The 27,670-nt window shown below is 41.2% G+C and overlaps 3 protein-coding genes across 3 annotated transcripts in view; 1 reads left to right on the top strand and 2 right to left on the bottom strand.

Moving 5' to 3' along the window:
* Positions 1 to 7,848, bottom strand: part of pebp4 (phosphatidylethanolamine binding protein 4) — a 47,917-nt gene extending 40,069 nt beyond the window's left edge. Inside the window, exons 1-3 of the mRNA XM_071924809.2 lie at positions 7,746 to 7,848; positions 6,723 to 6,838; positions 5,509 to 5,641 (exon numbers count right to left, since the gene is read on the bottom strand). Of these exons, the coding sequence (XP_071780910.1) occupies positions 5,509 to 5,641; positions 6,723 to 6,838; positions 7,746 to 7,748 (252 nt within the window). The 5' untranslated portion in view covers positions 7,749 to 7,848. The remainder of the gene's footprint in view (positions 1 to 5,508; positions 5,642 to 6,722; positions 6,839 to 7,745) is intronic.
* A 103-nt stretch (positions 7,849 to 7,951) lies between these two features.
* rhobtb2a (Rho related BTB domain containing 2a) lies at positions 7,952 to 19,955 on the bottom strand. Its single transcript, XM_071923760.2, has 10 exons — positions 19,886 to 19,955; positions 17,210 to 17,411; positions 16,850 to 16,953; positions 16,525 to 16,710; positions 15,413 to 16,353; positions 15,125 to 15,243; positions 14,044 to 14,194; positions 13,826 to 13,914; positions 13,137 to 13,242; positions 7,952 to 11,994 (listed from the first exon to the last, which is right to left on the bottom strand). Exons 1-10 carry the CDS (start codon positions 19,942 to 19,944, stop codon positions 11,789 to 11,791), a joined length of 2,163 nt encoding a protein of 720 aa, XP_071779861.1. The 5' UTR covers positions 19,945 to 19,955; the 3' UTR covers positions 7,952 to 11,788.
* A 2,512-nt stretch (positions 19,956 to 22,467) lies between these two features.
* ido1 (indoleamine 2,3-dioxygenase 1) lies at positions 22,468 to 26,002 on the top strand. The gene is made up of 10 exons (XM_071924666.2): positions 22,468 to 22,560; positions 23,234 to 23,329; positions 23,413 to 23,532; positions 24,191 to 24,309; positions 24,420 to 24,434; positions 24,542 to 24,641; positions 24,850 to 24,967; positions 25,057 to 25,108; positions 25,245 to 25,393; positions 25,485 to 26,002. Exons 1-10 carry the CDS (start codon positions 22,468 to 22,470, stop codon positions 25,886 to 25,888), a joined length of 1,266 nt encoding a protein of 421 aa, XP_071780767.1. The 3' UTR covers positions 25,889 to 26,002.
* The last annotated feature ends 1,668 nt before the right edge of the window (positions 26,003 to 27,670 follow it).

Below are 27,670 nucleotides of genomic sequence, written 5' to 3'. Positions count from 1 at the left end.
GACCTTGTGGTCTCACAGCTTGGATCAATAGTTTTGGTTCTGACTGTAGTGGTCTGCATGCCACAGATACCGTTCACAATGTGTAAATCATCCCTCTGTGTGGAAACGTGGCTTAGGTGGCTTATTGCCTCTCTCCATTCCACTGAATATGCATAATCAATCCAGCGCTCCCGGTAACAGAGGTTGTAATTCTTTACTCTTCAGAGCCTTGCATGAATCACATACTGTATGCTGTGTAGTAATGGGCAATGACTGACTGGAGTGGGTCACGGGTCAGCTTAACAGGGTGTTATAATGACAAAGGGGAACATTAGCTAAGGAAATAAACTCCCTGAATCTTGGCCAAGCGTGTTGCTGTGATCCAACAGAGCCAACAACACCCACCTGATGACACTGAATATGCAATTAGACAGACATTACATGTTTCACTTGTTGACCCTCGCTGTCACATAATGGCACGAGGCAGCGCCCTGTCTGTATGCCTAAATATACATCCTTGACTCTTTGCTGAATGAAGACCATCGCCTACTGAGAATGCAATCCATGTCTTTGCGCTCTCGTATCCCCAACATGAAGACCTTTCAGGAATCCTGCATGGGTGGACATGTAGGCTTTCCTAGGGATGACAGGGTCTGCTAGAGAGGAACCCCACCCTCGCTTTCTCCAGCATGCCAACACAGAGGAGAGTGGGCAGCGCTGAGACGGCAGCCTGCCGTGGGCACTGCCAGGCTTAAAGCTGCCCTGTCGTCATCAGAGGCTTGCAGAAAAGAACACTGAGATTCACCAAAAAAAGAGGAGGGGGATCGTTGCATTTAAATCCTCTCTCAACGCCCCCACATGTTTTAGCAAAGCATAAAAATCATTCACAGAGAGAGAGAAAGCGAAAAAGAAAAAGATAGAGGGAAATAGAGAGGAAACAGCTATTAGCAGCAGTAAGCAAGCTCAGGAGATCATAGTGAGGCAGCTCTAATCGCAGTAATGGTTTAAACCCTCATTCCATCCACCAGATGCAAGAATGTCTACCCAAAAACAAGGCTTTGAAATCCCCCATGTCTAAGAATGTGCCCTGTGGCTCTGGTCCTTACTCAAAAAAAAAACCCCAACAACAAAAAAAAAAAAAAACAACAACTCCAAAACTGTCTCCACTTTTGGAATAACCATGAGGTAAAGATAACTCCTGTGGCCCGCTTTGTTTATTCCGAAGACGCTGATTTCAAGGAGAAAAGATGAGTATGCTTGTAGCAAAATGTAGACTCATAGTTATTCAAAATAATATGCTGCTTAAGTTCACAAGTCAAAGGGATTTTGGCTGGAAACTCACACATAAGAATGCACTAGCCACTCTAGGATAGCGTTTCAGCCCAGACTGTGGTTTCAAAGAAAACATAAATTACCACCATAAAAACTACTGCATCACTTTTCATTGAGGCTACCTTGCTTAGTTTTGCTACATGTCACATTGGCGTCAAGGGGAAATTATCCAGGTGAAATGCAGGCATTAGTGATAAATATATATAGTTCATAACAGCTGTATAACACACCATATGCATTATTATAAGGCACTAATGTGATTATGATGCTTCATAATGCCTTGTGAGCAAAACGTCAAGTATGGTCATACTGGAATATGTATTCCAGCCATGCTTGCAAGTTTGAAAAAAAAACGAAATAAATAAATAAAAAATAAATAAGTGTACTGAAACCCAAAATTTGTTGGAGAAAGACAGGGCACCGACTGAAGCAAGTGGAAACTCATTTGCTCCCTTACACATTCCTTGTATTTACACAAAATTCAAGATTGTGCCAAAGCACACCCGGGTGAGCTGCCATGCAGCCAAATATATACCGGCTTTTTAATCTTTTTCACTTCAGACAGAGCGCGTTGGTTATTTTTGGAGTCTTCCTAATTTTCACTATTCTTTTCTCGCTGTCTACAGGCAAAGCATTATCTGGAAGGTTTCTTGTCTTCTGGCCAAGTTTGCTGCTTCTCCAAAGAGCCCCTGTTCACACAATAGACCCAAGCAGCTCCTCCTCTCTTTTTAATGAAACTTCCTTGTAAGCATTCTGACATTTAGATATTAATGTTGAATTGAAACACTCAAGAGTGGCTATTTTAAAACAGGACATGGTGTTGAGATCCTTTAGAAATTCAGAACCTCTGCTTGGATAAGGGAAATGTTAAGATGAGTGCAAATGCTTGGTGATATGATTCAGCTATGAACTGACCCACTGACCTCTCAGACCCTATTTATACTAACAAAAGATTGTCGTTGGTTGGTTTCATAAACACCTCTAAAGACATGTATCATCTTGTGAGAACAAGTAGAAGTTGGATCAAATTACAGCTTTGGTCTACCACCTCCACCTTCTGTCCATTTATATTATAAGAAAATTTATCTTTTGTCTAGATCTCTCTTCAAAGACGCTGTATACAGCTAGGTGTCACCTTAAATCAAAAATGAGGCTGGGTTTGGAAAACCAGGAAGTGCATCATGGGAGCACTGTATTGGCTTCCATGTTTGCTGAAAATTTCATTCACAAATAAAAATGTTTATGTAAAAATGATAAAAAATGACAGGTGAAAACGACTTTCCTAAACACAATCTCGACTCCCAAGGTCAAATATTTTTTGGAATCATTGTTTTCTTGCTTTGCTATGAGCGCCAGTCAGAAAAGCAGACCACTAATCATTCCCATGCATGTCAAAACATGAAAATTACAGTCGTTAAAACCAACTGGAGTAAGTTACTTTTGAATTTGCAATCATGATAGTGTGTTCTGCCTGTTGTTTTGATTGTGTTGACTCTTGAAGTGGTATTTTTAAACCAAAGTTATTACTCTGGAGTCCACAGATGCTTCCGGTTCCTAGACAATGCACTGGGGTGTGAGACGAGAGCGAGACATTTACAAGATGATATTGTCTCTCATTTGAGGAAATTGTAATAATTTGTAACTATGCATTGGCATAACCGCTTTTCATTTGGTGTTTAACATCACATTTGGTGCATAAACAAAATTGTAATTGGGGTTATGTCCATTCCAGCTGCAAACACCAGCTTTATGCTTGGATGCAAAACTTTTGTTTATTATATTGTACAGTTGTGGTATTTCAAACCTCTCTCATTTAACAAGATATCAAGCACAGCACTATTTCATACTCTGTTGTAGTGCTTTACAGTGTTAAGGGGTTAACCTAATCAGAAAAGAAATTCTGAAAAGAAAGTGCACTTTCTTGGAAACATTCATGGTGACCTTCTGCAATCTGTACTTATAACTGGTTGCAATGATTTCTGAAGATGTCCCCATTAAAGGTTACGGTCAGGTCTGTTCCACTAACCCTTCATTAACACTTTGCACTAGTTATATACATTATTAAAGCCAACTGCAACCAAGTCATTACCATCAACCAAGAAGTATCTCATTTATTAAGTTTTATCATAGATACTTTTCAGGCTTTATAGCGTAATTAGGATTTCCAATTGTGCTGCAATAACATGCATGCTCATTTGATAATACTCGAAGTTTGAGTCATGTGGTGAATCATTACTAAGTCTGGATAAGAAAATCTGCAGTTTCTGTGGCCCTTTGCTTTTGTTTTTGGTCATGAGCGCCTATTTAGAGGCGGGTTTACTGGACTACTGCCCATTGCGCTCCATTACAATTACTCAGCAGGCTTCCATCCCGTCCCAGTAATGAAGTGGGTGTCACAGTGGGTGGATTTGAGACTGAGTGACCACTATTCTGTAGCTCAGCTACTGGGCACAACGGTTGAGTGGCAGAGAATAGCAGCAGCGCTGGCAGAATGGCACAGTGACAGAAAGCGTGGCGGAGCAGCAGACCTACCACAGAACCACAGGCAGGAAACTCTGCCTGAGCCTTCACTAGTGTGTGTTTGCTTAAGTGTCAGGAGAAAAGGAGAATTACATTTCAAAGCCCAGTAAATAAAGTTTGTATTGATTTAATCTAACATGTAATCTGTTTTGCTGTCTGACACTGATTCTGGCAATAAAAGAGAATCATGTAAGACAGCATTATAGATAATACGACCATAGATCAAATGGAGTTTGGGCAGGAGAAGGGCAATAGATCATGTTCAAGCTAGACTGCTTAGCTCTGGAATTCATAAACTACCTCCTAAATCGAGGTGGCTTTCAATTTAAGTTTTCAATTTACAGATATAGGATTTGGTATCGGGTTGATGTAGTTTCACTGTCAACTTCAGCAGGGGGTTCTGTGGATCGGGAACTGTATCTCTCTCTCAATCTGCCGCTCAACAACAGAACTCTGCGCTGCATGAGGCCCACTGAAAAATAAATAAATAAATAAATAGTACGCTGATCATTTCAGTGCATCTCTGTAATCATTTAATACCTGGCATATAGTTCATGACACACACTACCCCTACTTTATGTAATGGTAGAGCATTTTCCAACCTTGTCTTCCTTTTCAGTGTTTATACGGCAGAAAAAATTAACAAATTCCCCTCAGTTCCCATGTAGTGTTTGTGACATATTTTTCACACAAGCATTTCCCATGTTTTCTCACCAGCAAATAACAAGCTGATACTTTAATTAATCATTTTTTCTAATTACAGTTACGAGAAGCATATTATAAATGTATTTAGAATTTGAACATCAAACTCAAAGTGCACACAGCAGTTTAGATGAATTACTGTGGAGTCCAGACAATGTTAATCCTTTCAATAAATGAATTATAATTGGTACTTCATTTTGCTTTTACTGTTATAAAATGATTCAAATAAGATGTTTTATTCTGAAACTGAAATCATTACAATTGTAGAACATTGGGTCATAGGCTATTCTTCTAAAGCACACATATCTTTGTGTGCTATCTGCTGCAATCCATTCCAATAATTGCATGACTTCTGAGGATGAAGATTCATTATTCTGTAGTGTCACTAATATTAAACAAAGATTAGAACATCAGCCAGTCAATACTGAGCTATCATTAGTTACTGAATTAATCAAGCCAATGACAGTATTACCAACAGTTTATGTTATTTTAATATAACTTGACATTCTGAGTATAAACTGTAAGTCTAAATTCAACATTACCTTGGCTACACACACAATTATTCCCTTATTGGCCTGTAAGTGTGAGGTGCTTGCACCACCTTCTGGTAACAAAGGCTACATTAATATATCAGCACAGGTAACACAGGTAACAGATGGTAACACTTAAAACTGAGGAGGAGATTGGTATTTAAAATGCTGTTAAAATGTCATTTCATGACTATTGACTGTGAACATTTTTGTGAATATTTATAGAATATTTATTTTTGAAGTTCCATTTGGGTGTTAATGTGAAGATGTGGCTTATTTTATGCATTACTGCTCTCTAGTGTTCAAAACAAGCATGTGCACCAATACCACTGTAAGTAGTGGCATGCAATGTTTGGCAAATATCTCTCAGACAGAAACACAATACAATACATGCACAGACACAAATCCCCCCCCCCCCTCGCACACACACACACACACCTCTTACCTTATCTGTTCCAGTGAAGTGAATCTGTGGGGCGTCCCACACTTTGCTGATCTTCTCTCTGAGTTTCAAGTCCTTCGAAATTACGAGGCATTTGTTGATGTCCACATCTGGATAGATCACTTCTAGTCCTCCACTTAAATGAAGAAGAGTAAAAGATGAACCTCAGTCTGTTGACTGATTTCAACACAAGGTAAAGGTAAAGGGAACAAGATTAATCACTGAGGCAAATTGTTTGGGCTACTGATTTAGTTTTCCCCTTTTCTCTGTATATCTGTATATGTTTTCATTGCTTACCATTGTATTTTTCCACACTGTGCTCTTTGATATAGCCCCACACCCTTTTATGCACTTTATAAAATTACTTGTTTCTTGTCCTGCAAATATATTTGATATGCATATCTGATTTTTTTTTAATCTAGATTCTGACTATTCATAGTATCCCCATGATGTCACATGCATTTCCTACCAATATGGTTCTTTACCATATTCATAATATTTTGTTACATCACCATATGGCCATCTTGGTAGGAATATAACAGGTGATTGTTATAAATTAACAGGTGATTATCATCAAATGAGAGCCACAGCCAATGAGCAATGATGTATATGGTAAAGCGCCATATTCATAGTATTCCCATGATGTCACATGCATTTCTTACCAATATGGCGCTTTACAATACACACAGCTCATTGGCTGTGTTTGTCATTTGATTGTAATCACCTGTTAATTTATTACAATCACCTGTTACTTTCCTACCAAGATGGCCTTGTGGTTATGCAACAGAATACTATGAATTGGTAGGAAATGCATGTGACATCATGGGAATACTATGAATACACAGCTCATTGGCTGTGCCTGTCATTTGATTATAATCATCTGTTAATTTATTACAATCACCTGTTATTTTCCTACCAAGATGGCCGTGATGTAACAGAATAGCCTACAATGAATAGGATGGATAGCTAAAATGACTACAAATTGAACAAAGAACTACACTTTCCTCTGTGACATGATGGGTGGCACAAGAGTGGTGCAGCAGGTTTTTCACATACTACTTCATTTAAGTATTTTGGCCAAAGTTGAGATAGGCAAGGAAGCTTCCAGTCAAATTCTTGTGTCTTTGCCAGTTTTTCCCCCATGGTTTCCCGTTCACCTGCATTCCTCTAGCTAAGCTTCGATGGCAGATGTCCGTAAGGCATTATGGGCTACTTACTGACAGAAAGAGGCATCCCGAGGACTCAGAGTTGGGCTGTCTGTTGCTCCTTCCACATGGTAAAGCCCCAAAACACAGACAGTAACAGATAACACCAGAAGCGGCCCTGGCACTGCCTGCAGAGCAGCAGTGTGCAATGAGTTATTACTTTTAAACGTTATTCTTCCGCCAAGCAGTATAGTTCTCCGATGTACATCGTGGTTGCTAGGCGACACATAAGTAACCTAAGTGCCTACTGTTTATGTAGTGATCTTTCTTTCGCGCTTTAATTTAACTGCTATGCGGTCAAAGTGTGCGCTTATTGGGTATTTAAGTCAGCCAATTATATATTATATTTTATAACACCTGACCCCACCTAAACCTGTTGGGCTAGGCTAGTTCTCGTGCCACATCAGCAGCGTTAGATACTAAAGGTCAAGTTTACTTAAAAACTAAGGTTGTTAATTCTATGGATACTTTAACTTCATAGTCATTAATGTTTTAATCTCTGTCCCATGCAGCGTTAATACTGCTATCAACTGGAAGGGACGAGCTGCACACTGCAAAAAATGTCTAAATGTCAAATGTCTAATCTTATTTAAATAACATCAAATATAGTTATGCCAATGATGACAGATAGGCCTAATTTCACTTTTTTTTTTTCATTTGCTTCAGTAATTTTCTGGAAACAAATGTCAGTATCTTGAAATGAGGTAGAATAAAGCAGGACAGTCCACTAGTAGGCTATAGGCTAAAGCAAATGACACTTGATTCTTACAGAAAATGCTTGAAATAAATAGATTTGCATAGGACTAGTGAAATTATCACACTGAATTAGCAGAATTTCTACTCGTATTAAGAATAGCTAGTTCATAGGCTACTTTTTGCAGTGTAACAGAGTTCAGACTCGAAGTTGCGTCTGTCCGCACGGCAATGACCTTATCAAATTCCCATGACTGGCATATAACACTAAGTAAAACAGAGTCTGCAGAGTGCAACCTTCGTCATTACAATTAAGGCATAGTTATCTCGTTTTAACGTTACCATCGATCAGATCGCCAAAGTTGCCCAATGTAGGCTACGTCGTTGCAGGGGTTTCTTGTTGCCCAGGCGGCTGTTGCGGCTGTTGCTGCTGCCGCCGCTGCGCAGTAGCCAACAGTACTGACGTAGGATTGTTGGAAAAGTTTCATGTGACTAAAAAGGCATGACAGAAGAGTGGACATGGATACATAGCTGCACATGTTGCTCCTTTTTTATTTAGTAAACATTATTTACACAGTTTCAAGAACACATGCTACAGAATTCCAGATTTACAGCTCCTAAACAATAGAAACAGCTCTTCAGAACAACCAAAAACACCTGATGACTAGGGAAAAGGTCATCCAGGCTTTGAACACTGAGAAAACATTCAAGTTTTTTTTTTTTTTTTCTTAATCAACCATTTCAGAACAAGGCCTCTTAAACTATGCAGTTGTGATTGTGCAGCATATATTCTTATTCCTGGTGCTGCTAAAGCTCCCTTTGGTTTGTGCTTCTCTGCAGCGGTGATATTAGCACCCAAACATATGGAAAAGGGCCTCAGTGACAACTTCTCTATTTTATGATCTAATCTTTTTACCTGATGTTGTCTACTTATCTAATGATGTTGCTATACCCTCTAATGCAGTCTGAAGAGAACCACGTGGTGCTACAAAGCAGTGCAAGTTTGTGGTTTCAAAGTCAGGCATTTCTGTATGCATAGTACAAAAACAGTATCTATGTTGAACTATGCAATAGCTAGTATCAATTGCTATGCCATGTTTGAATCGCAAGTCATCATACAATTTATATTTACATTTTTGTTATAATCCAACTTCCAATGGCCACACCAAATCAGCATTTTGTAATGATACTGACTCCAAAATTGGAGCTCATTATCATAAAGCAAATTTTAATATGATGAAACAAATTTGAATTCCCTGCATTTATTTAATGGTAAATGTCACAAATTGATGGTTTGTCATTATGGTAGTCTAGTGCGGCCTTGATGGTGAGACTCATTTTTCAGCTTTGCATTCATGGCATATAAAGAACATAAAACCTAAGCAGTGTTCAAACTATTAAAAAGCACACTCTCATAGCACTCCCAACATCACACACAATTACTTTACACCCAGATTATGTAATATGTACACTTACATATGCACATACAACCTAGAGTACCATGGTAACTTAACATCTTAAGCACACAAACTAGTAACCACAGTTACACTATTTACATTCAGTACCACACACTACACTGTACATTAAGGCGTGAGGTGTCTTTGATGCAGAACATCAGCAGAAGACGGTTCATTGAGAAATGCAATGCACTGAGGAATGAAATGCATATCTATGTTAATAAATGAAATGGAGCAAATTAAACCACTATAACAACACATAAGCTCCTGCAGTTAAACCATTACAATAAATTGTAAGTCATGTAAATATTAGACATGACAGACAATTGCTCTAAAAAAACAAAAAACATTCACAAACAGGATTAAGCTGACTCTGAGAGAGTACAGTGCTCCGACAGGGTCATCGCTCTGCTTATTATTTGAATATGTATGCCAAAAGAGATATGAAGAATTAACAAGATATTAAAAAAGATAGTACCCATGTTTAATTAGCAACATTAAAAGAGACATTTTAATGTCATTGAGAACAATGTAAAGCTACTGCTTAGAGCACCAGCACCACCACTTCTCATCTATATCTTACACCTTAAATTATGACAAATAAACTATCTATTTTGGCGAGCCTTGTTCATGCAGTCTAGCTATTAGGTCAGGACTTAATACAAGCAAAAAGCTGGTTTTGTCACTGAGTTGATTGATACCTCTTTATAATTTTAAGTTCTTTGTAAGGCTCTATAAACCTGTCTAATCAATAATTGTAAGGAAAAGAATCTTAAGTCTAACCAATCATATGCAGGATTGAAGCAAGCCTTTCTTTAACATATGCTGCAAAAGCAAATGCTGCAATCAATATTTACTTTTTTGACAAACAATGGCATGTCAGTACTCTAGCATATATGCTTTATGGGTGTACCATAAAAACTGTAATTTCATAACATGTGTCTACTATACTTTGCACTTATCCTATTTTACTATTAGTCAACTGTTCATTTGAACTGCCTGTAATTTGCATGTATACTATATAGTAGATGTAACTGGAGGCCAGCACCAGGATCTATTAAAATATGAGCTAATAGCAAAGCCACAATGACTATTCAGTTATTTTCGACAACAGTATGTAGCTGCACAGTAACTTAATGCAAGTCAGATAAGTCAAGTCTATATTCAGTGTATGTATTACTGAGTAATACTGTACTAGTCTGCTCACTGCCTGCAGTGCACAATATTAGGGTAACTACACATTAGAGAGTGATGCAACTTACTTGCAGTCCATCTCTGATATACAACTTACAATACTACCCATATTGAATGAGCACCATGCTTGTAAATGAAAACAATGCTGTAGGCCATCTTTCAGTCAAGTACAACGACAGCAGAGAATAATCTTCAGCATATTCTGTGAAATGTGCAAAACAAATCAAGAAAAAAAGTCAAATGATTTGACCTAAACCTCTTCACAACTCTCAAAACATTTGAAACGTCACAATCCTATGGCCTCTCCAGTCCCATTCAAATTTGCTGCAGCGTGTGTCAGGACACCATACTGTCCTCAGTGCCTTTCACCAGGATGCTGCTGCTGGAGGTTGTTGTGGGTCTCTGTGGAGAAGAGTCCAGAAAGTGCTAGAGATGTGTAGAAGGAGACGGATGACATCACCCAGGCACGAGGAAGCCTCCTGCATGTACAAGTCTTAAACAGCCAACCGCAGACAGTCATGGGGCATCCTATCATCGACCAAGACAAACCTCTACAGGGCAAATCACCACCAGCGACACGTAACTCAAGCACACCATCACAGAGGGATGGTAGAGTACATGCAGTCACTCCAGGGTCTGAAATGCATCAGATACATTATGTGTTGCTTTTCAGGATGACCGTGATCAAGCTGATGGAAACATTCAATGTAAAACTGAATGACTCAGGATACAGGATACAGGTGTGGGAATAAGACTCGAGTAACACATATGTGAAATAATAATGATCTGGTTTGTTTCCGCTGGCATTTGAGAGAAAATACAGATATTTTCCAGGATTTGGGATCTCTTGTGTCATTTCATAGGACACTGAATGCATTCGTGTAAACTAAAGCCCTTTTGTGACAAGAGGCCACAAATCACAAGACCACAATACAGAAATTCTGAGTGTTTCCAGACTCACGTCACCATTAGCTGTGCAAGCTGTACACAAACATTCAAAAATAGAATGACTGTACAAAAATGAATAGGAGTCGAGCCTGCCAGTATTTTCATTTCCGCATATTCATCCTTATAATCGTCATAATCGGTGGGGTTGTCTTAGTGTGTATGACTTAAATCGGTAATTCCTGGGAGGCTGCACTCAGTTTATTTTTATCTCCTCTTGAGGAGATCATACTGTACACATAGTTTGGTAGATTGTACAAACACTTAAGGGCAAAGTGTTATATCTCTGAGACTTGAGTTCTGTGTTGAATTGCTGGTCATTGCAGCTGATAAGCAGCACTTGGTTGTCAGTTCAGGTTAATTGATGGTAATTATGATCATTGGATGAAAGTTCTGTGCCAGTCCTCTTTTAAAAACTTAACTCGGGTCTCGTTTTGGTGGAACACATAGCAATCAATATGATGAGTTGTCATTTGCGCCAGTATACTGTGCCATCTGTCAGTAAGGTTCGTGTCACTGAGGTTTGAGTCTCACAGTCCTTACATAGCAATGGATATAACACGCTAACATAAAAATCTAAGAAACGAAGCTCATTACTTTCACTGCCAGATTGAGCTGACCTTGCAAACCTAGAAGAGTACAGTTTGACTGCAGAGGCGAACAAACGGAAGGAGGAATTGTGGGCCTGAATAACTGGGCTTACACAGCCAGCAGAGCTTATCTTCTACTGTATTATTTACCACTCGCATCCACGCCGATCTCGAGCGTGGACCTGGCCTCACCGCTCCATCAGATGACAGCGGATGAACCGGCAGAAGGAGAGTTTGAGGAAGGGGAAGAAGGAAGGTTCCAGAAGAGCCACTTGCGTTTACACTGCCGTCTCTGGTACAGGTAGTCCTCCTTGTCGCGCTCCTTGCGTGCTCTTTGGTAGTGGTCGTCCTCCTTCAGGTACCACACCGGCGGCCAGCGGTGTTTCTCAAAGTATTCCTGGTTCTCTGCAGGAGAGTAAACACATTTAGAAGGCTGAAATGCTGCTGTATGTGCAGGATTTTCATATGCGGTCGTCACAGCCACACTAGCTATAGGACTGCTTTCAATTTTGAATGGTGTGCTACTTCCCCCCAATTTTATTTGCAATGCATCAGTGGTCATGATTGATAGCACATATCAGTTCATGGAGGATACTGATTGTGACAGTGACATATGCATTTGTTCACTATAATAAATGACTGTGCTAGCAATACATTACAAAGGAAATCCTGCACATTGAATCTTTAAAATCCTATTTCTAGTCAAAAAGCAAAACCTTAATTTCCCAGCATTCAGTAATTCTTGTGTAATTGTATACACAGACTTGTAAAAACAGCCTTTCTTGCAACCAGTTGGTACAATTGTATTTTTAGATCATCAACCTTTAGATGTTTGCTATTATCACTTGTCCTTATCAAGACAGGAGTAGAACTAACATGAGACACAGGAAATTGAAATTGACCAATATAGGCAGCGACCATTCCTGCACCAATCCTTGATTAAATAATGCGGTAATGCCTGTTTTGCTTCTTAACTACTTAAAAGGAAATATAAATCTTTTTGTGGTGGGAGGGGTGGTACACTGAGCTTAATCTGCTTTTACAGATTTAATTTAAGTTGACCAACTTTCTTGAAAGCCTATTACAGGAGGTTTTGGTTTCATGCTGGGATGTTCCAAAGGGCCACACACAAGCCTTTCATGGGCTGCATTCAGCACCAGGCTGCTTCATTCCAATACTGTATATCAGAGGTTCTCAGCCTGGGGGTCACGTGATAAATGGGGGGGTAATGATAGGAAAAAACATAATTATAATTTCAATTTTTTCAGATTTTACTCTTAATTATTGCTTTTTTCTTGTGAAATACTAAATAGTTTAAAGCACCCAGGCCGCAAAAAGGGAAAATCATCATTTAGTTGAACTGATCACCACTCTGCATATGGACGGCTGTGACTGGGGTCATGAATAGGCATCGCTTCGTTTTAAGGGGTCAAAAAGGCTGAGAACCACTGCTGTATATCAACTTAGTGTTCAGTATGAATGAAGCGGCATTACTAGGTCACTGGTGTGTTGTTTTCACTGGTGTGTTACTAGATCATGTGTGTTACCTGTAGACTTGGCCTTCATGTCTCGGGGAAACTTGCGACACACGCTGTTATAATTGGTGCAGATGTGGTGAAGGCACCAGCCAGTGAGCTGCTGGGCACAGTGGAACTGTCAAGAGACAACAGCAATATGATAAATTATTAATTTCATGACATCATGACTCCAAGTAAGACTCCACGCATTGCGGATTGGAGTTTTAGTTCTACAAACATTTCTCGGAGGCAGAGCAACTCTGGAGGCAGAAATACTCTCATTGATTTAAACCTCAATGGGCGGAGCCAAAGAACCATTTTTTTTCTGGCTAGATAAAGTGACACTGAAGCCCAGTGAAAACGGCATGGGGTAAAAGAGGAGGTCGTTATGAAGCCTAGCACTCTTGCTAATGACTGAAAAATGCAATCTAGCCATATTACGTTATCCGACCTTCCAAGATCTTGAATGAATGAAGAATGAATGAAAAAAATAGATCACTGAGATTCTTTTTTATTTATATTCTGACCAAAGTTTGCCAATTAGCTAACTTGCGCTCTTTGGCTAGAATCATTGAGCTTTAACTCAACCAATAAGATTATCTCTGCCTCAAGAGCAGCTCTGCCTCTGAGAAATGCTTGTATAACTAAAACTCCAATGCCAAAGCATTAGACAAATGCTTTGTAGTTCCAGTTTTGAGGTGATTGATAGGTCACTCTACCTGGGCCATATCCAAGTACACCAGAACATCTCCATCAATATCAGCCCCCATCATCGCTGCCTCCATCAACACTGTTACTGTGTAGAGTTCTGAAACAAATGTATAGGCTAGTCATTCAAAGAGTTACAATATTACTTGGAAACCAACATAATGGGCTTGTGTAATACAATCCCGTGGTTTATTTTTGAACACAGTAATAACTATACGAAATGCAATACCTGTAAGTGCAACCAGGTGGGGGAGGCAAAGACGATTGGCAAGAACAATGAGCTCCATTGCATCCAGGTCAGCCCGAGAACAAAACCGCCCAGTATAGAGATATTCTAGCACAGCCCTCATACAGCTGCGAGTCGTGTTAGGAAACAGCACCTAAGAAACAGGAAAATGTGACACAGCATGGCAAGTCATCACTTATGGGCCTGAGGCTTTTGCTGATTTTTGCATTTTATGGAAGAGCGAGATCAACTCTACAAAATTACATCTTTTGCACTTTTGTACTTATTAGATCTTGCCATGAAAAAAAGTATAAAAGTTTGTTACACCTTATCAACGGAGTTCTATGGTAGCAGCAAAACAGCAGAAACGTAAAGAAAAATGTCATGATTTGTCTCAAAGCTGAAAATTTGGTTTGTAAATAAATAAAATATTAAGTATTGGGTAAAATAATGAGAAAATGTGATCTGTATACATAGCAGTGGGATTTTTACAATTTAAACTGACAGGCTGACAAGCTCTGCCTGAGCAATATTACCGATTAAGAGACTATAAAACATTTACATGTATTATTTTACTCTATGGAGATGTAATGCTAGGGCTATGATTATCTGATCAAGCAGAAAAACATAGTAGTGCCTAAGCTCACAGAACTATGCTAGAATCACAGAGGCTAGCATAATAATCTTATTACAAAAGATTTGTATTCCTCTAATTAAGTTATAGGCCTACTTGGTACGCAGACCACATAGTGCTGTGGTGCTCTACTTTGGTCTGTACATCTATTGTTCTCTGTTGCATTGGTATGCTTTGCACAATTGTGAAAGAATATTTTTTTTTAAATGTTATTTAATTATAAATCACAGTTTTTACAATTAAGTATTGGTAATGTGAATACCATTGGAAAATGGGGATAATGTGGTACAAAACATTTGCACACTATTTTGATATTAGTGTCTCGATTAAGACTTGCTCTGGTTTTGGTCCGGACTTGGACTCTACTAGGCCTGGTCTTGGTTTTTTCGTGGATTTGACTGAGGTGGTCTTGACTGCAGCCCTACAGACCAGTGATGTGGAATGCCTCACCTCTTTGGTGCAGCTCTCCACAAAAGGCCCCCCAAACATAGCTGCCATCCAGTCACAACTAGAGATGAGTAAGGGCTTATGGGCCATGATCGTCCCATCGTCTAGCTTGAACACTACATCTGCAATACAGAGATGATACACTCGATTAACTCCTCGAAACTGCTTTTTTGTTTTGTTCGTTTCAGCAGTGAAAAGTTGATTCAGCAGTACAACAGCATCTCCCCTTCAGTACTTCTCTATATTCAAGCAGAATACATCAGAAAACTGGGACAAATGAAATCTGCTCACCAGAAAAGGTTCCTTTGGCCAAGCACTCTTTGACTCTGTTTGTGCGGCGTACATGGAAGGCTTTGGTGATTTCTTGGTTCATGAAGGCTTCGTTGTTTAGTATATTTGCCACCATCATCCGCAGGTCAAAGACCTCCAGCAGTTCAGCAATGTGCGCAATGTGCATTAGCTCTTTCTCATGCTCGTCCAGCTGACCTGTGTACAGGTAGCGAAGCACTGCTCGAAAAGGACCAAGCTGCATGGACTGGTCCATGTGCACGACGGTCATGGGCCTGGGGCTGTAGGTCACTGGGTCATCTACCAGCTCCTCCTGGATACTGACAAACGCTCTACTCCATGAGGCAAGCAGTCGGCCCCGCCGGCTCCCCTCAGAGTCCCTCAAGGTACCATCACTAGTGCAGGCCCGCAGGTTGGCCCTGTCCCCATCGTCGCTACTCTCACAAACATCAAAGCTGGCGGCACGCATCAGCAGCTCTCGGCCAGAGAGAGGACCACGCAGGGGCCTCTCAGCCTCTTCGGGCTGTGTGTCCATAATAAAGAGGTCATAGAACTTTGAAGAGGATGTCGCCAAATATATCTTGTGTGCAAAGATTTTCTGTCGCTCCTGCAGGACCAGGATGACATCAGCACAGTGGGGGTCCTCCAGAAGACGGCCTGGATGCTCCTCTGTGGTGGTTGGGGGAGGAGGCACAGTGATTATAGGTGGGGGCGGTTTGGGAGGCAGGAAGGGGGCCTGGAGGAGAGGCCGCTGCACATTTCTGAGGTGAGACTTCCAAAACTGCAGGTGGCGGCGTGAGATCAGCGCAGCTCGGATAGCATTATCAAAGACGTCCTTGACTCCAAACTGAGCCACAACACTGGTCTCATAATACGGCACTCCCAGCTCCTTGGCCACCTCACGGCCTCTCTCTGGAGGAAGAATCTCATTGGACTTAATGGGTCTGAAAAATAGAAAAATGTATCAAAGGAATTCCTGGCACTGGAGAAACAGTATGAAAGAGGGAATTACAAAACAAAAATATATGCACTGGTGCATAAATAACAGTCTTGAACTGTTCAATTCCACAGAATAAGACTTTCAAATTATTGTGTTCAACCATACTGCCTGGTACCTAGCTAGAGGCCTGCGTGCCCTGTTGACTGCCTCCAGGTCAGCATAGCGCAGGTCCAGCTGACAGCCCACCAAGATGACGGGAGCACGGGGGCAGAAGTGCTTGATCTCAGGGTACCACATGGTCTTCACATGGTACAGAGAGTTGGGGTTGGCGATTGAGAAACACAGCACCACCACATCAGACCTGAAGGGGAGAAGTAGGGTGAATGGAGAGACTATTAAGACTACTAAGGGAGAATATTACTCTGATTCACTTCACTCAGTTAGCATCGGGCCAATGAGTGTTGATGGAGTAACATGGAATTCAGTTTACAGTATCTCACCTGCCATATGCAAAACGGCGGTCCTTATGATGGTCTCCGAAAGTATCCCAGAGGCGAAGGGACACGCTGACGTCGTCCACCACATCTCTGGAGCGCTCTAGTACCTAATAAGAGATACCCATCTATCACATTCATGGATATTTACCCGAATGGAGTTAACACCAAGATACCGGCCTAATGTGCCAATCAATCTATATCACTAGTGAATGAATGACAAGTTAAAAGGCACGCATGGTGAACAGTTAGTTTGGCTGCATGACCAGAGATTTATTTCCACAATTAGCTTCTTTTTGCATGTCAAACATGTGCAGAGAACTTTCAGGAAATTATGGTTAAAGATCAATGGACTTCTGTACTCACCTCCTGGCATACTCTGTACTGGTCAATTGCCCAGACTGTGGGCACATGTGTGGCAAGTAATTGGTACTGTGTGAGTGTGGCATTGCAGGCCCGGGCGCAGATGAGGCGGGTCTTCCCAACAGCATTGTCTCCTACCACCACACACTTGATAGTTTCAACGTTTGGCCTCTCATAGTCCATATCAGAATCTGTCAACTGGGACCTGTCAAAATGCAAAGAAGCACAGATAAGCTTGGCCAAATACCTGGTCAAGCAAAGTTGCATCAGCACCCTGCAATCCTATAAACTATTCACCTGAACAGTACAGGAAGATGAATCAATATGGTAATTAGACCCTCTGACTATTCCTCATCTGCATTGCTCATTCTGCCTGCAGAGCTATCAATGGATGGTCTTGTGACTTCGCTCCAAGGTAGCTGCCTGTGCCCATTCAGAAGTTCCCTGTCTTTGTGCTTGATATAGAAGAAAAGATTTAAAGAGACAAGCAAACAACGAGGGACATTTACATTCTGAATAAATACAGACCATTGTCAAATCCAGTACATTAAGATAAATGATATCAAACATTTCAATAGTTTTTGAACGTAGCTTAGAGGAAAAGCATATTACATTTCAAAACAAGCAACCATTTTAAACTAAACTGACCAGTCAGCCTGGTCTACTGTAGATGAATAAAGGGTGATACAATCCTATTCTGTAATCCCATCAATCATCTGTAAACATAAAATACCTTCCCTTGCCTACAGTCCTAATCATATGTTCAAAACTTCTTAATCAGCCAGTGCTTACCTTTAATTAGTAGGCTACATCTAATACATACAACGAGTAATGGACAACTGCCACCAACAAATACAACAGTAGTTTCATTAAATGAAATAGAAGGAATAGGTAAATAGACTAGGCCTATTTCTTCGTCTCTTGAAAATGGTGGCTGATTGGTACCCGGACTGGTTTCCAAGGGAACTGTAGCCTGTTTCTCTGTGTGTGTCATAGCCTATATGTAACCATCCTGCATAAATAGGCTGCTTATAGTGAGTCGAAGCATTATGTCTTGATTTATGATCTATTGACTGTGTAATATGTGTAATAGGGGCATGTAGGTGATGTTGGCCTGTTAATAAAGGTTTGTACATTTATACATTGCATGGCAATGGGCCAGTAGTAGGCAATATGCCAGCATTAGAGCTAGGTACACGCCTATTGCATCCCACCCGTCTTTCAGACAGCCTACCACTTGCAATTCAGACCATGGTCCATTCATAAAATCAGGCACACTTACTTCTATGGCTGGATGTCAACAATAAAAACCTTTATCAATCAAATGTAAGACATTTAACACTTCAAAATATTGGATCTCGTTTGTACTATTTCTTTTATGTATTTAAAAAATATGTTTCCAAATCTGTGCAAGGCAGTATCGTAGAAAAACAAACACCATGTAGGCCTCCACATATTATATTCATTATGAAATACGCTTTTATTCAACAAAAAGCAGTAACCTATCAAAAAAGAATGTTTAAGTTATACAAGTGTTGTAACCTTTACTATCTTAAATGTAATTTCTACTAGCATTACACACAGCCCATCAACCTAAACCCTATGGCCAGGGGTTCCCACATCAATACACTTTCAACCCCATTTGAAGGAGGTTTTGTCTGAATACCCTGCAGCGGGAGAGAACAGTGGGCAGAGTGAAACCTCTGATCACAATAGTCATTTTCATTCTTATAGATTCTCAAATTGTGCTAACTTATTGTGAATGAGGTAAACCATTCCTGATGTGGCTGCTGCCTCCCAGCTTGGACCCCCGGGGGCCCTGGAGCCCAGTTTGGAAACCACTGCACTATGCTGCCTAAAGCATTAAATTGGTACACTGTCAGAAAACAAGGTACAAAGTTGTTGGCTACCTTCTGTCATTGGGGCTGTTACAGTATGAAGCCCACTGTGCATTAGTGAACAGACCAAGCTGAGTTCTCCCTGACAATTCAACTAAAAGCTCTCATAGGATAAAGTGAGACTAGAATCAGAAACCATTGTTTCTACTATCTCATGTAGTATCATATTTATATACAATGCTTATACAATTATTGAAGGTTTTTGTTTTTTTGTAAGGGTCACCTGCGCTTTGCGAGCCATTCACAAAATCAGCCTGTTTTACTGAATGCACATTCTGCATCCCTATGTCTACGCCTCCAGTGTACAGGATATAAAACCGGGTTTAGCTGCAGTCTTTCCTTGTGCAAGAGACAATTTGACGCCATAGAGTTGCACAGCTTCCAATATTGTTCATTCAGATGCCTTTTCTCGCTAGTCTACATTGCGCAACCCCCGAATTTATTATATTTGGTGTAGTCGGCATTAGGCCTGGGCCTTCATACCATGCTCATGAACAGATCACCATATGTAACACTGTAGCCTCATTTATCACCCATACCAAAGATGACAAAATTGTGCATATCCTACCAGAAGAACGGAACAGTCCCTTTTCCTTTCCCACCAAGGCAAGACACAAGTCACAAGGCGCTACTGCATTACACGTTATGTAACACCCAGCCAGGGGCTGTAAGTGCCATTTAATGTTTATTTGGGTCTGTGTGTGCATAGCAAAATGAGCGACATGGAAATAAAAGCTATTTCACTTGATCACATTGCAGGCAATGTGCCATTTCCTCTTACCGCAACATAAGGAAGTGCTGCATCGGGTTGGTCGATGAACGAGATGAAAAGGGCTCCATCGGATGCGGCTTGCACCTGACGGCAGCTCGTATTTAACTTCATCTTCGAGGCAAGGTTGACGAGGCTTGAAAACGGGCGGTCGACCGCAGATGTTGGAAGAAAACTCCTCTGGATCGGTGTGATAAGTCCGACCGCAGTGCCAAACGCGAACGCTGATCTCGAGCCTGTCGGTCCGTTGCAGAGCCGCAGCCCCGACCGTCAAGGAACCACCTCCAGTCACCTACTGTAAGGCCTCCGTAGCTAATTATAGACAGGCGCACCAACAAAAAAAACATTCATTACAATACACTGACTGATCCACTCTAAAGTCCCATAAATCTCATTCCACAGCCTCTAATATGCAGCCTAGATAGACCGGCCCCTGTCTAGCCCCTAGTTTGCCCCTCTCATACTGTAACAGGATAGATTCTGAACATTTTTAGATAGATTATAGTTTATAAAGTGGCATTATATGAGTATGACCTGCTGCAGGGACACTAGAAATGGCAACTCTAGCCTTACCCTTCTGCACTCAGGCTGGGTTTGAATAGGCCTAATTAATTTATTTAAAGCTGGGTTTATGTATGGAAGATCAAGTGGACACAGTATTGCACTGATGAAGAAATATCCCAAACTTTCAGAAGCATGCAAGTTCATACAGCTTGATTATCCTACTAGGGATCCCAAGGCAAGCGTGTTCTACTGTATGCCCTCCCCTCACTGCCAGAAATCTCCATTTGACTGGACATCTATAACATCAAAATAGTGCACAAATTTGTATGAGAGTGCAAATTTACAATTAAATTGCAAATGTATCTACACATGAACCTGAGGCTTTTGGGTCAGTAATCCAAATATGAAAGGCTGTTTACCACTCACAGGTTGTGAAAGCCATAGTGCTGGATGGTGGGAGGCCTACTGAAGAAGAGTTTTCACCATAAGTGAAATAATAGTTGGTTTCCAGTATGATGCAGTAATTGTGAGGCAGGCTCAGAGAATGCAGCCTAGGTAAGGCTTTAAATCCAGAATAAACCACGTTTGTATTCACTGAATCACTTACTTATTCTGAATTGAGTTGGACGGCCCTATGTTTTTCTTTTTACCTCTTTCAGTCTCTCTTGCTCTGGTTTTCATTTTCTTATTGACACACACACACACACGCACACACGCACACACACACACACACACACACACACACACACACACACACACACACTGACACACAGACTCACTGGCACACACACTCAGCCTAATGCAATACAAAGTTTGTATACATCTTACATCTTGGTTCCGAGAACAGAACGATCAAATTACATTTGACCTTTGCAGTTGAGTTTCAATGCACATGAATGCTAGAGCTGCAAAACATTTGCAGTGAAAGAACAGTTTCATCTGGGTAAGTTGATTCGTATGAGTATCATTCAGAGAAGTTGCTCCAACAGATTTAAAGCCTATTGTAGTTCCATTTCGCTGAATGACTGGGTTATGTGAAATACATTTTTGACTCTGGTTGGTCTGGTTCTGAATTGTAAATGCACCCAGCATTTACAATTGCACTGTGGGATAGCCTGGGAGGACTGAGTGATACCAGTCCAGGAGGGTGACATCCTTTATCCTGCAATGTTTAGTCTGCTCCACCAGGTGAGGCTGACACTCTGAATTTCCTTACTCCTGTCTTTACCACTGAAGCATTGTCATCACAGGCAGAGATCAAAATGGATTTCCTTCAACAAATGGATCACAATAATTTACAAAAATTGTAACCTGGTCACATATTCTGTATTTTCTCAGCAGTTGTAACGTCTGAAAACTCATGAACAAATAAATCAGTTACTGTAAAGTGTCCTCTGGCATAACTAGTGTCTGTTTTGAGACAGACATTTAACCCCAATTTGGTATTTGTTCTTCCACACTCCACAGTGTGTGTTAGGGTGGGCATGTGGATAAAGAGGACACAGGATTGGATAGAGGTGAGATAACCTTTGAACACAGCATCCTGTAGTGTGTGCCCTTTGACTTGCATTGGTTCATAATTAAGCCTATACTTGCTCAGGTCTTTGTTCAGGTCTTACAATTCAGGTTTACTGGTGTGATTGGATGTCTCCTGTAGTGTTTACATAAGCCAATAATCTACTGTAAAACTCTTATTTCTGCCCAGAAGCACTTAAACATTGATACATTTTCTAAAATATTGTAATGCAAATGCTACCCATCTCTCATCATGGGCCACACATTATACACATAATAATGAACTTACACTTCTCATATTTTTGGAAACATGATGATACATAATATGATGATAACAGTGGAAGTGAGGTCTTTTACAAAATAGCTCACAATGAAACAAAAGATATTGATTTTGCACAGTGGTATTGTGCAATAGCTGTGTCTGGAGGTAAGGATAAATGTTGTGTAAGCAATCATTGTTGTTGACAACAGCTTCCAAGTGAACTCTGTGCCAGAGTCCAGACAGGTTGGGATCTGGTGAATCATTCAGACTGTCAGAGGCTCATTGCTGTCTGTGGGTTCCTGTTGCTTTCTCTATGGCTGCTGTTGTCACAGGCTCCAAGGCTCCTTTCTCTCTGGACCTCTACCATGTCTCAGAGGAGCTGGGCTTCCTCCTTCCTCAACCTCTGGTAGGGAAAAAAGCTTTATGGAATAGGACACCCTCCACTTTACCACTATACATAGGCAGGCATAATGCAATATCTTACTGCCAGGAAATCACAGTACCTGGGTTGTCCTCAAAGCAGGAATTTAAGTAATTGTGAGCGTAATCGATTATTGTATAGGTCACATGCATTGATTTGTTCATATGTATTTTCTGTTCCATTTGTTTTTTGTTATATATATCACGTATTCAGCCTTTTACTGTGACACAATGAACTGAAACCAACATTTTTGCAAATTAGATAGAAATTGTTCTCGTAATTTAGCAGTTATAGAGCTATGAACTTGTGGCTGGAATATGAGAGCTGAGAGCTTTCAACTGATTGAACTTGAAATTTGGCATCATTTGTGTTTGCTTTGTGTACTGAACCGTATCTCTACGGATTGCAGTTTACAAAATGACTTCGCATTCAAACCCTTTGCCAAGTCCAATATCACTTTGCAAACATAAAATAAAGCTGAAATGCAAGCTTTGGCTCACAAGTCTTGCAAATTCAAAATGAAAGTTTCTCTAATTCTTCCATCATCTGTCCCTCATGCAGGACTGCGTGCCATCACACGGTTTCAGATATGTAAACAATACCTGTTTTTTGATTTTTTACTGTACATACTTGTCCTGCTGCAACTTCATATTCAAAGGAAGAGCTGCCACCCTACTACCAGCCATGGATGGATATCGCCCTGCGTGTCCCAGAACTCGTACACTCTCACGAGTTGCGCTCCTGTATTCACAAGGTAAGTGGGGATGATAAACTGTCAAGGATAATGAACTATATTTATGGTGTCGTGCTTCAGTTCAGGTTGCTCCCCCTCCCCAGATGCCGCTGTTGAGCAGCCAGTTTCTGGAGAGACACCGGGAGCTGCGGCTGGCCCACCTGGCCCTCAGTGTGATGACCATGGGCTACGCCTGGCAAGAGGGGGAGAATGACACTGTTGAGGTATCTGTCTGTCTCTATCATGTTCTCTTTCCCCCTCTCTCCCTGACTATACCTCCCATACTCCACCACACATATTTTAAATGGACCATGATGTAAACACATTCTGGTAAAAGTTGACCGTTCATGTTATCTAACTTGCAAACAACAGAGTTTGGAGAAAGTCAAATTACGCCACACGTTCAAATACCTGTCTCAGCTTACTACTTTTGGCCGACTGGAGGATGTCATGAACTTGTTTGAAGGGCTGGCTCTATCAGTTTTGAAGATTTTGTGACAGATTTTCAGTGGATGAATCAGAAAGCGGTGACCCAGAGAAGCTTTCCAGACACCATCCACCAGAATGTCCAACTGTCTAGGGATCCTTTCTTCTAACCCCTGCAGAACATCCTGGCTGCATCCAACATGCTTTCCCATCCAATGGACTTCAAATGGATCTTGGACATTTCTAGAACATATTGCAGACATCTAGAAGGCCTCTCACTATTCATCCATGCTACCAAGATGACTTACTCCCATCCCTATGCGATTACAGTCGGCTTAGAAAGGGTTTAGCTCAAGTAGCATATCCTGAAAAAGAGTATATCAGATCAGTTGAATCACTTTTGCTACAATCTATAATTTATGTCAATGACTTTTGACTTAATAATTTTCCTTCAAGACGCTGCCCCGTAACTTGGCCGTTCCATACTGGGAGGTGTCACAGCGTTTAGGGCTTCCCCCTATTCTCACCCATGCAGATGCAGTATTGGCTAACTGGAAGAAGAGGGATCCAGAGGGGTAAGGACAGCTACCCAGCTTCTGCATGCTGTTTGGTTGTATTGTAAACATATGGTAAATATCTTATTTTTGTTTCTTTTTCATGTTCACCTTCTTATCTCCTGTGCCAGACCTTTTGACATGGAGTAAGTACTTTATCAGTCTAAAGAGACAGAATGTACTGTTCTGTATCATTCTAATTAATGCTACCACCTGTCATGTCAAAGGTCGTTGTTTTACTTGTATTATCCAGGAATCTGGAGCTGCTGGTCACCCTCCCAGGTGGGGACAGTGTCCGGGGTTTCTTCATGGTCACTCTCCTGGTGGAGCTGGCTGCAGTTCCAGCACTGAGGGTGAAGATCTTTTTCAGAAATAAGCTGATTCATACAGCATGCACCCATGGAAAGACAACTAATCCGAAGACTAATTGTATTTGATTGGCTGACTGATAATGGGAAACCAGAACAGGCACAAACAAACACGGATCAAACAGAGGCCATTTTAAAGCAGTACGACAAAGCTTTCTCAAAGATGCCACTGTCAATGGATCTGTGTTTGCAGAGCATTCCCATTGTGATCAATGGTGTCCGGTGTGGTGATGCTGAGGCTGTGGCCAAAGCCCTGGAGGACATCAGCCAGTCTATACAGGACATGACAGATGCACTCAAATTGATGCAAGGTAATGACTCCAACATATGACACTTGATGTATTCCTATTCATCTAGTTAACTTGCATTGTTATGCATCTGCCTTTGTTTTTTTCTTAAGTGTACGTGGAGCCGTCAGTCTTCTATGGAATTATGAGGATCTATCTGTCTGGGTACATATTGACCTCTCTTAGAAAAAAGCATTTTTGTTTCCATTAGAGTTAGATGACATTTGCACAGCAGAACATAGACCTGTTTTCGTAACGTATGTGTGTGTGTGTGTGTGTGTGCCTATGTACACATGGTTAGGTGGAAAGACAACCCCTCCATGCCAAAGGGGGTGGTGTATGAGGGGGTCCAGACTGAACCTATGGAGTATTCAGGAGGCAGCGCTGCACAGAGCAGCCTGCTGCACTGCTTTGATGAACTTCTGGGAGTCAAACATGAAGCAAAAAGTGGTAAGAGCTTTGATTTTCCTCGATTGATTACAACAGTGTGGGAGAAGAGCGAGAGGAATTTAGTGTGATGATACTGCCCTCTTACCTACAGGTGCCTTTCTAACCCGCATGAGGAACTACATGCCGCCTGCCCACAAGCAGCTGATCCATGACATCTCGCTGCAACCCTCCCTGAAGAGTTTTGTCCATCAGCGGGCCAGCGAGCGGCTGAGCCAGGCCTTTCAGCTCTGTGTCACCAAGCTGTTGGCTTTCCGGAGCTACCACATCAACGTAGTCAGCCGCTTCGTCACGGTGCCCGCCGCCCGCGCCCGCCAGCTCCGCAGCCAGGGTCAGGCCTCGGAGGGCGAGACGATCAGCAGGGCCCCCACAGCGCTGGAGGAAAGGGGCACCGGCGGCTCCGGCATCATGACCTTTCTAAAGACTGTGAGGGACCAAACCAGAGACGCCTACCTGCCAGAGACCGGCAGAGATTCACAGAGCCAAAAACTGACGTGAACTTTCACTGAGGATGCACGGTGCAATAACAACTGCATCACATAAAAGATGCCGTAAATCATCTCTGGTCACTTAACACACTATTTTATATGTCATTAATAAATGGATGACTTTTAGCCGAATTGAGGGAGGCCTCCATTACTTGGTTTATATCAAGCTTTGTTGTGTCCATAAACAAACCTCAGTTTTATGGAGATGAGTGATACCCATCATTCAGTCCAAACCATAATTCAAGCCATCACTGTTACTTTCCATTAAATTCAACCACTAATTTCTTCTTTAATCTGCAGGAGAATGCAAAAAATGCATCAGACATGTCTTCCAGACCAGCGTTACTCGCACCACAGCCCCACGTTTCTAGATGACGTTTGGACACTAGACAACACAAGAAAACAGTCATTGCTAAACTCCCATTCTTTTTGGAAAAGTGATTTTTGGATTCAGATCAAGCATAGCTTAGTAATAACAAAGGAGGTTTGTCTTCTCTAACTTAAACGTAGCAGCATTTATCTTGCCTTTTATAATTTACTGAGATTACTGTTGAGCCTGACAAAGATGCCCAGGCTTGTAGACATGCTAATATTTTGTTGACAATATTACTTAGGAAATAAAAGTAACAAACGTCACAAAATTGTCACAAAAGATGACAATATGAGAAAATAAAATATTGCAATACCTAGTGAAACCATGGAAGGGCACTAAAGGGCAGCGTCATAATTCAGACCTTTAAATAGCTGAAAAGGTGGACAATACCAGTGAAGGCATGTGGTCCACTGATTTTTAGTTCTGTTAAATATTGACCTGATGAAATTATCAGCAAGCATTGTCGTCTGAAGATTTGTTCAAATCCAGCTGAAATATATTAAGGCAAAAATCCCGTAATTCTTACATACTAACACGTTGACAGGCTGGAACCCGATCTTTCCATCGCAGAAAATAATCAGCCTTTGTTACGTCTCCATATTAAGGAGCACTTTCGCAATAGGGCAGTCATCTCGGAGCACAATGCACAATGCGGTGGAGAGATGCATCACTTATCAGAGTTACCTCAGCGCTCCTGCCATCCTCCAGCCCACATCCAGCCCTCACATGCCCCGCTACTTCCTGGACTGATACAGTGTGGAAAACCCAGAGAAATGAAGGGCCGGATTGTGCCATGAGTGGCTTGTGCTGTATCATCTTCACCTTTCCTGGCTCGTCTCCACTGGTGTTTCATTACAATAACAGCCTTGCAAGATCAGATAAGGCAGATGATGTGGCAATTTGCCATGACAATCCAATTCCCAAAACCTGAGCGATCTACTGTAATCTTGCCCTCTCTCTTCTCACATGCTGGATATAATGAGAGCAAATGGAAAGCAAATAGGAGAGAGGGAGAGCAATCGCACACAGAGCCTGTCAGGATTTTACTGTGAGAGATATTTCAGTCATAAAACTAGGTTTGGTCGAAAATTCTTATAATCAGCAGAAAGACAGAAAAAAAGGAAAGAGCTCCAAGCTATTTTATCCTAATTAATGCACAGCAAATAGATTAAAAGTGAATAAACTGAGCAATTTTGAGCCATCAGTGACAATCATCGGGTTTCCAGCCTTGTGCAGGTTATATGCCCTGTATACTGTACTCTCAGACGTGTTTTACAACCTGAGAAACTGTCTGTAAAACACGACAGGAAGACACAGGAGGAGAGGGAGGAGAGGTGAACCGAAAACACACGGGGAGGGAGAGAGTCGGGTGGCGAAGAGGACAAACAGTGTGTTCACATGTCACAGTGATCTGATTAG

This window comes from Centroberyx gerrardi, chromosome 8 (genome assembly GCF_048128805.1).
Source record: "Centroberyx gerrardi isolate f3 chromosome 8, fCenGer3.hap1.cur.20231027, whole genome shotgun sequence".
In the NCBI taxonomy this organism is placed as follows: Eukaryota; Metazoa; Chordata; class Actinopteri; order Beryciformes; family Berycidae; genus Centroberyx; species Centroberyx gerrardi.
Note: the sequence above shows the minus strand (reverse complement) of the source record. Positions and strands in the feature narration are given on the sequence as shown.

Coding starts and splice junctions, on each gene's coding strand:
- ido1 (XM_071924666.2), top strand. CDS start 22,468: ATGGCTGCTGTTGTCACAGGCTCCAAGGCTCCTTTCTCTCTGGACCTC. Junction 23,330..23,412: donor TGCGCTCCTGTATTCACAAG/GTAAGTGGGGAT, acceptor CCCCCTCCCCAG/ATGCCGCTGTTGAGCAGCCA. Junction 24,642..24,849: donor CTGCAGTTCCAGCACTGAGG/GTGAAGATCTTT, acceptor CTGTGTTTGCAG/AGCATTCCCATTGTGATCAA.
- rhobtb2a (XM_071923760.2), bottom strand. CDS start 19,944: ATGGAGCCCTTTTCATCTCGTTCATCGACCAACCCGATGCAGCACTTC. Junction 16,711..16,849: donor CGCCGTTTTGCATATGGCAG/GTGAGATACTGT, acceptor TCTCCCCTTCAG/GTCTGATGTGGTGGTGCTGT. Junction 11,995..13,136: donor CATGAAGGCCAAGTCTACAG/GTAACACACATG, acceptor ACTCTCCTGCAG/AGAACCAGGAATACTTTGAG.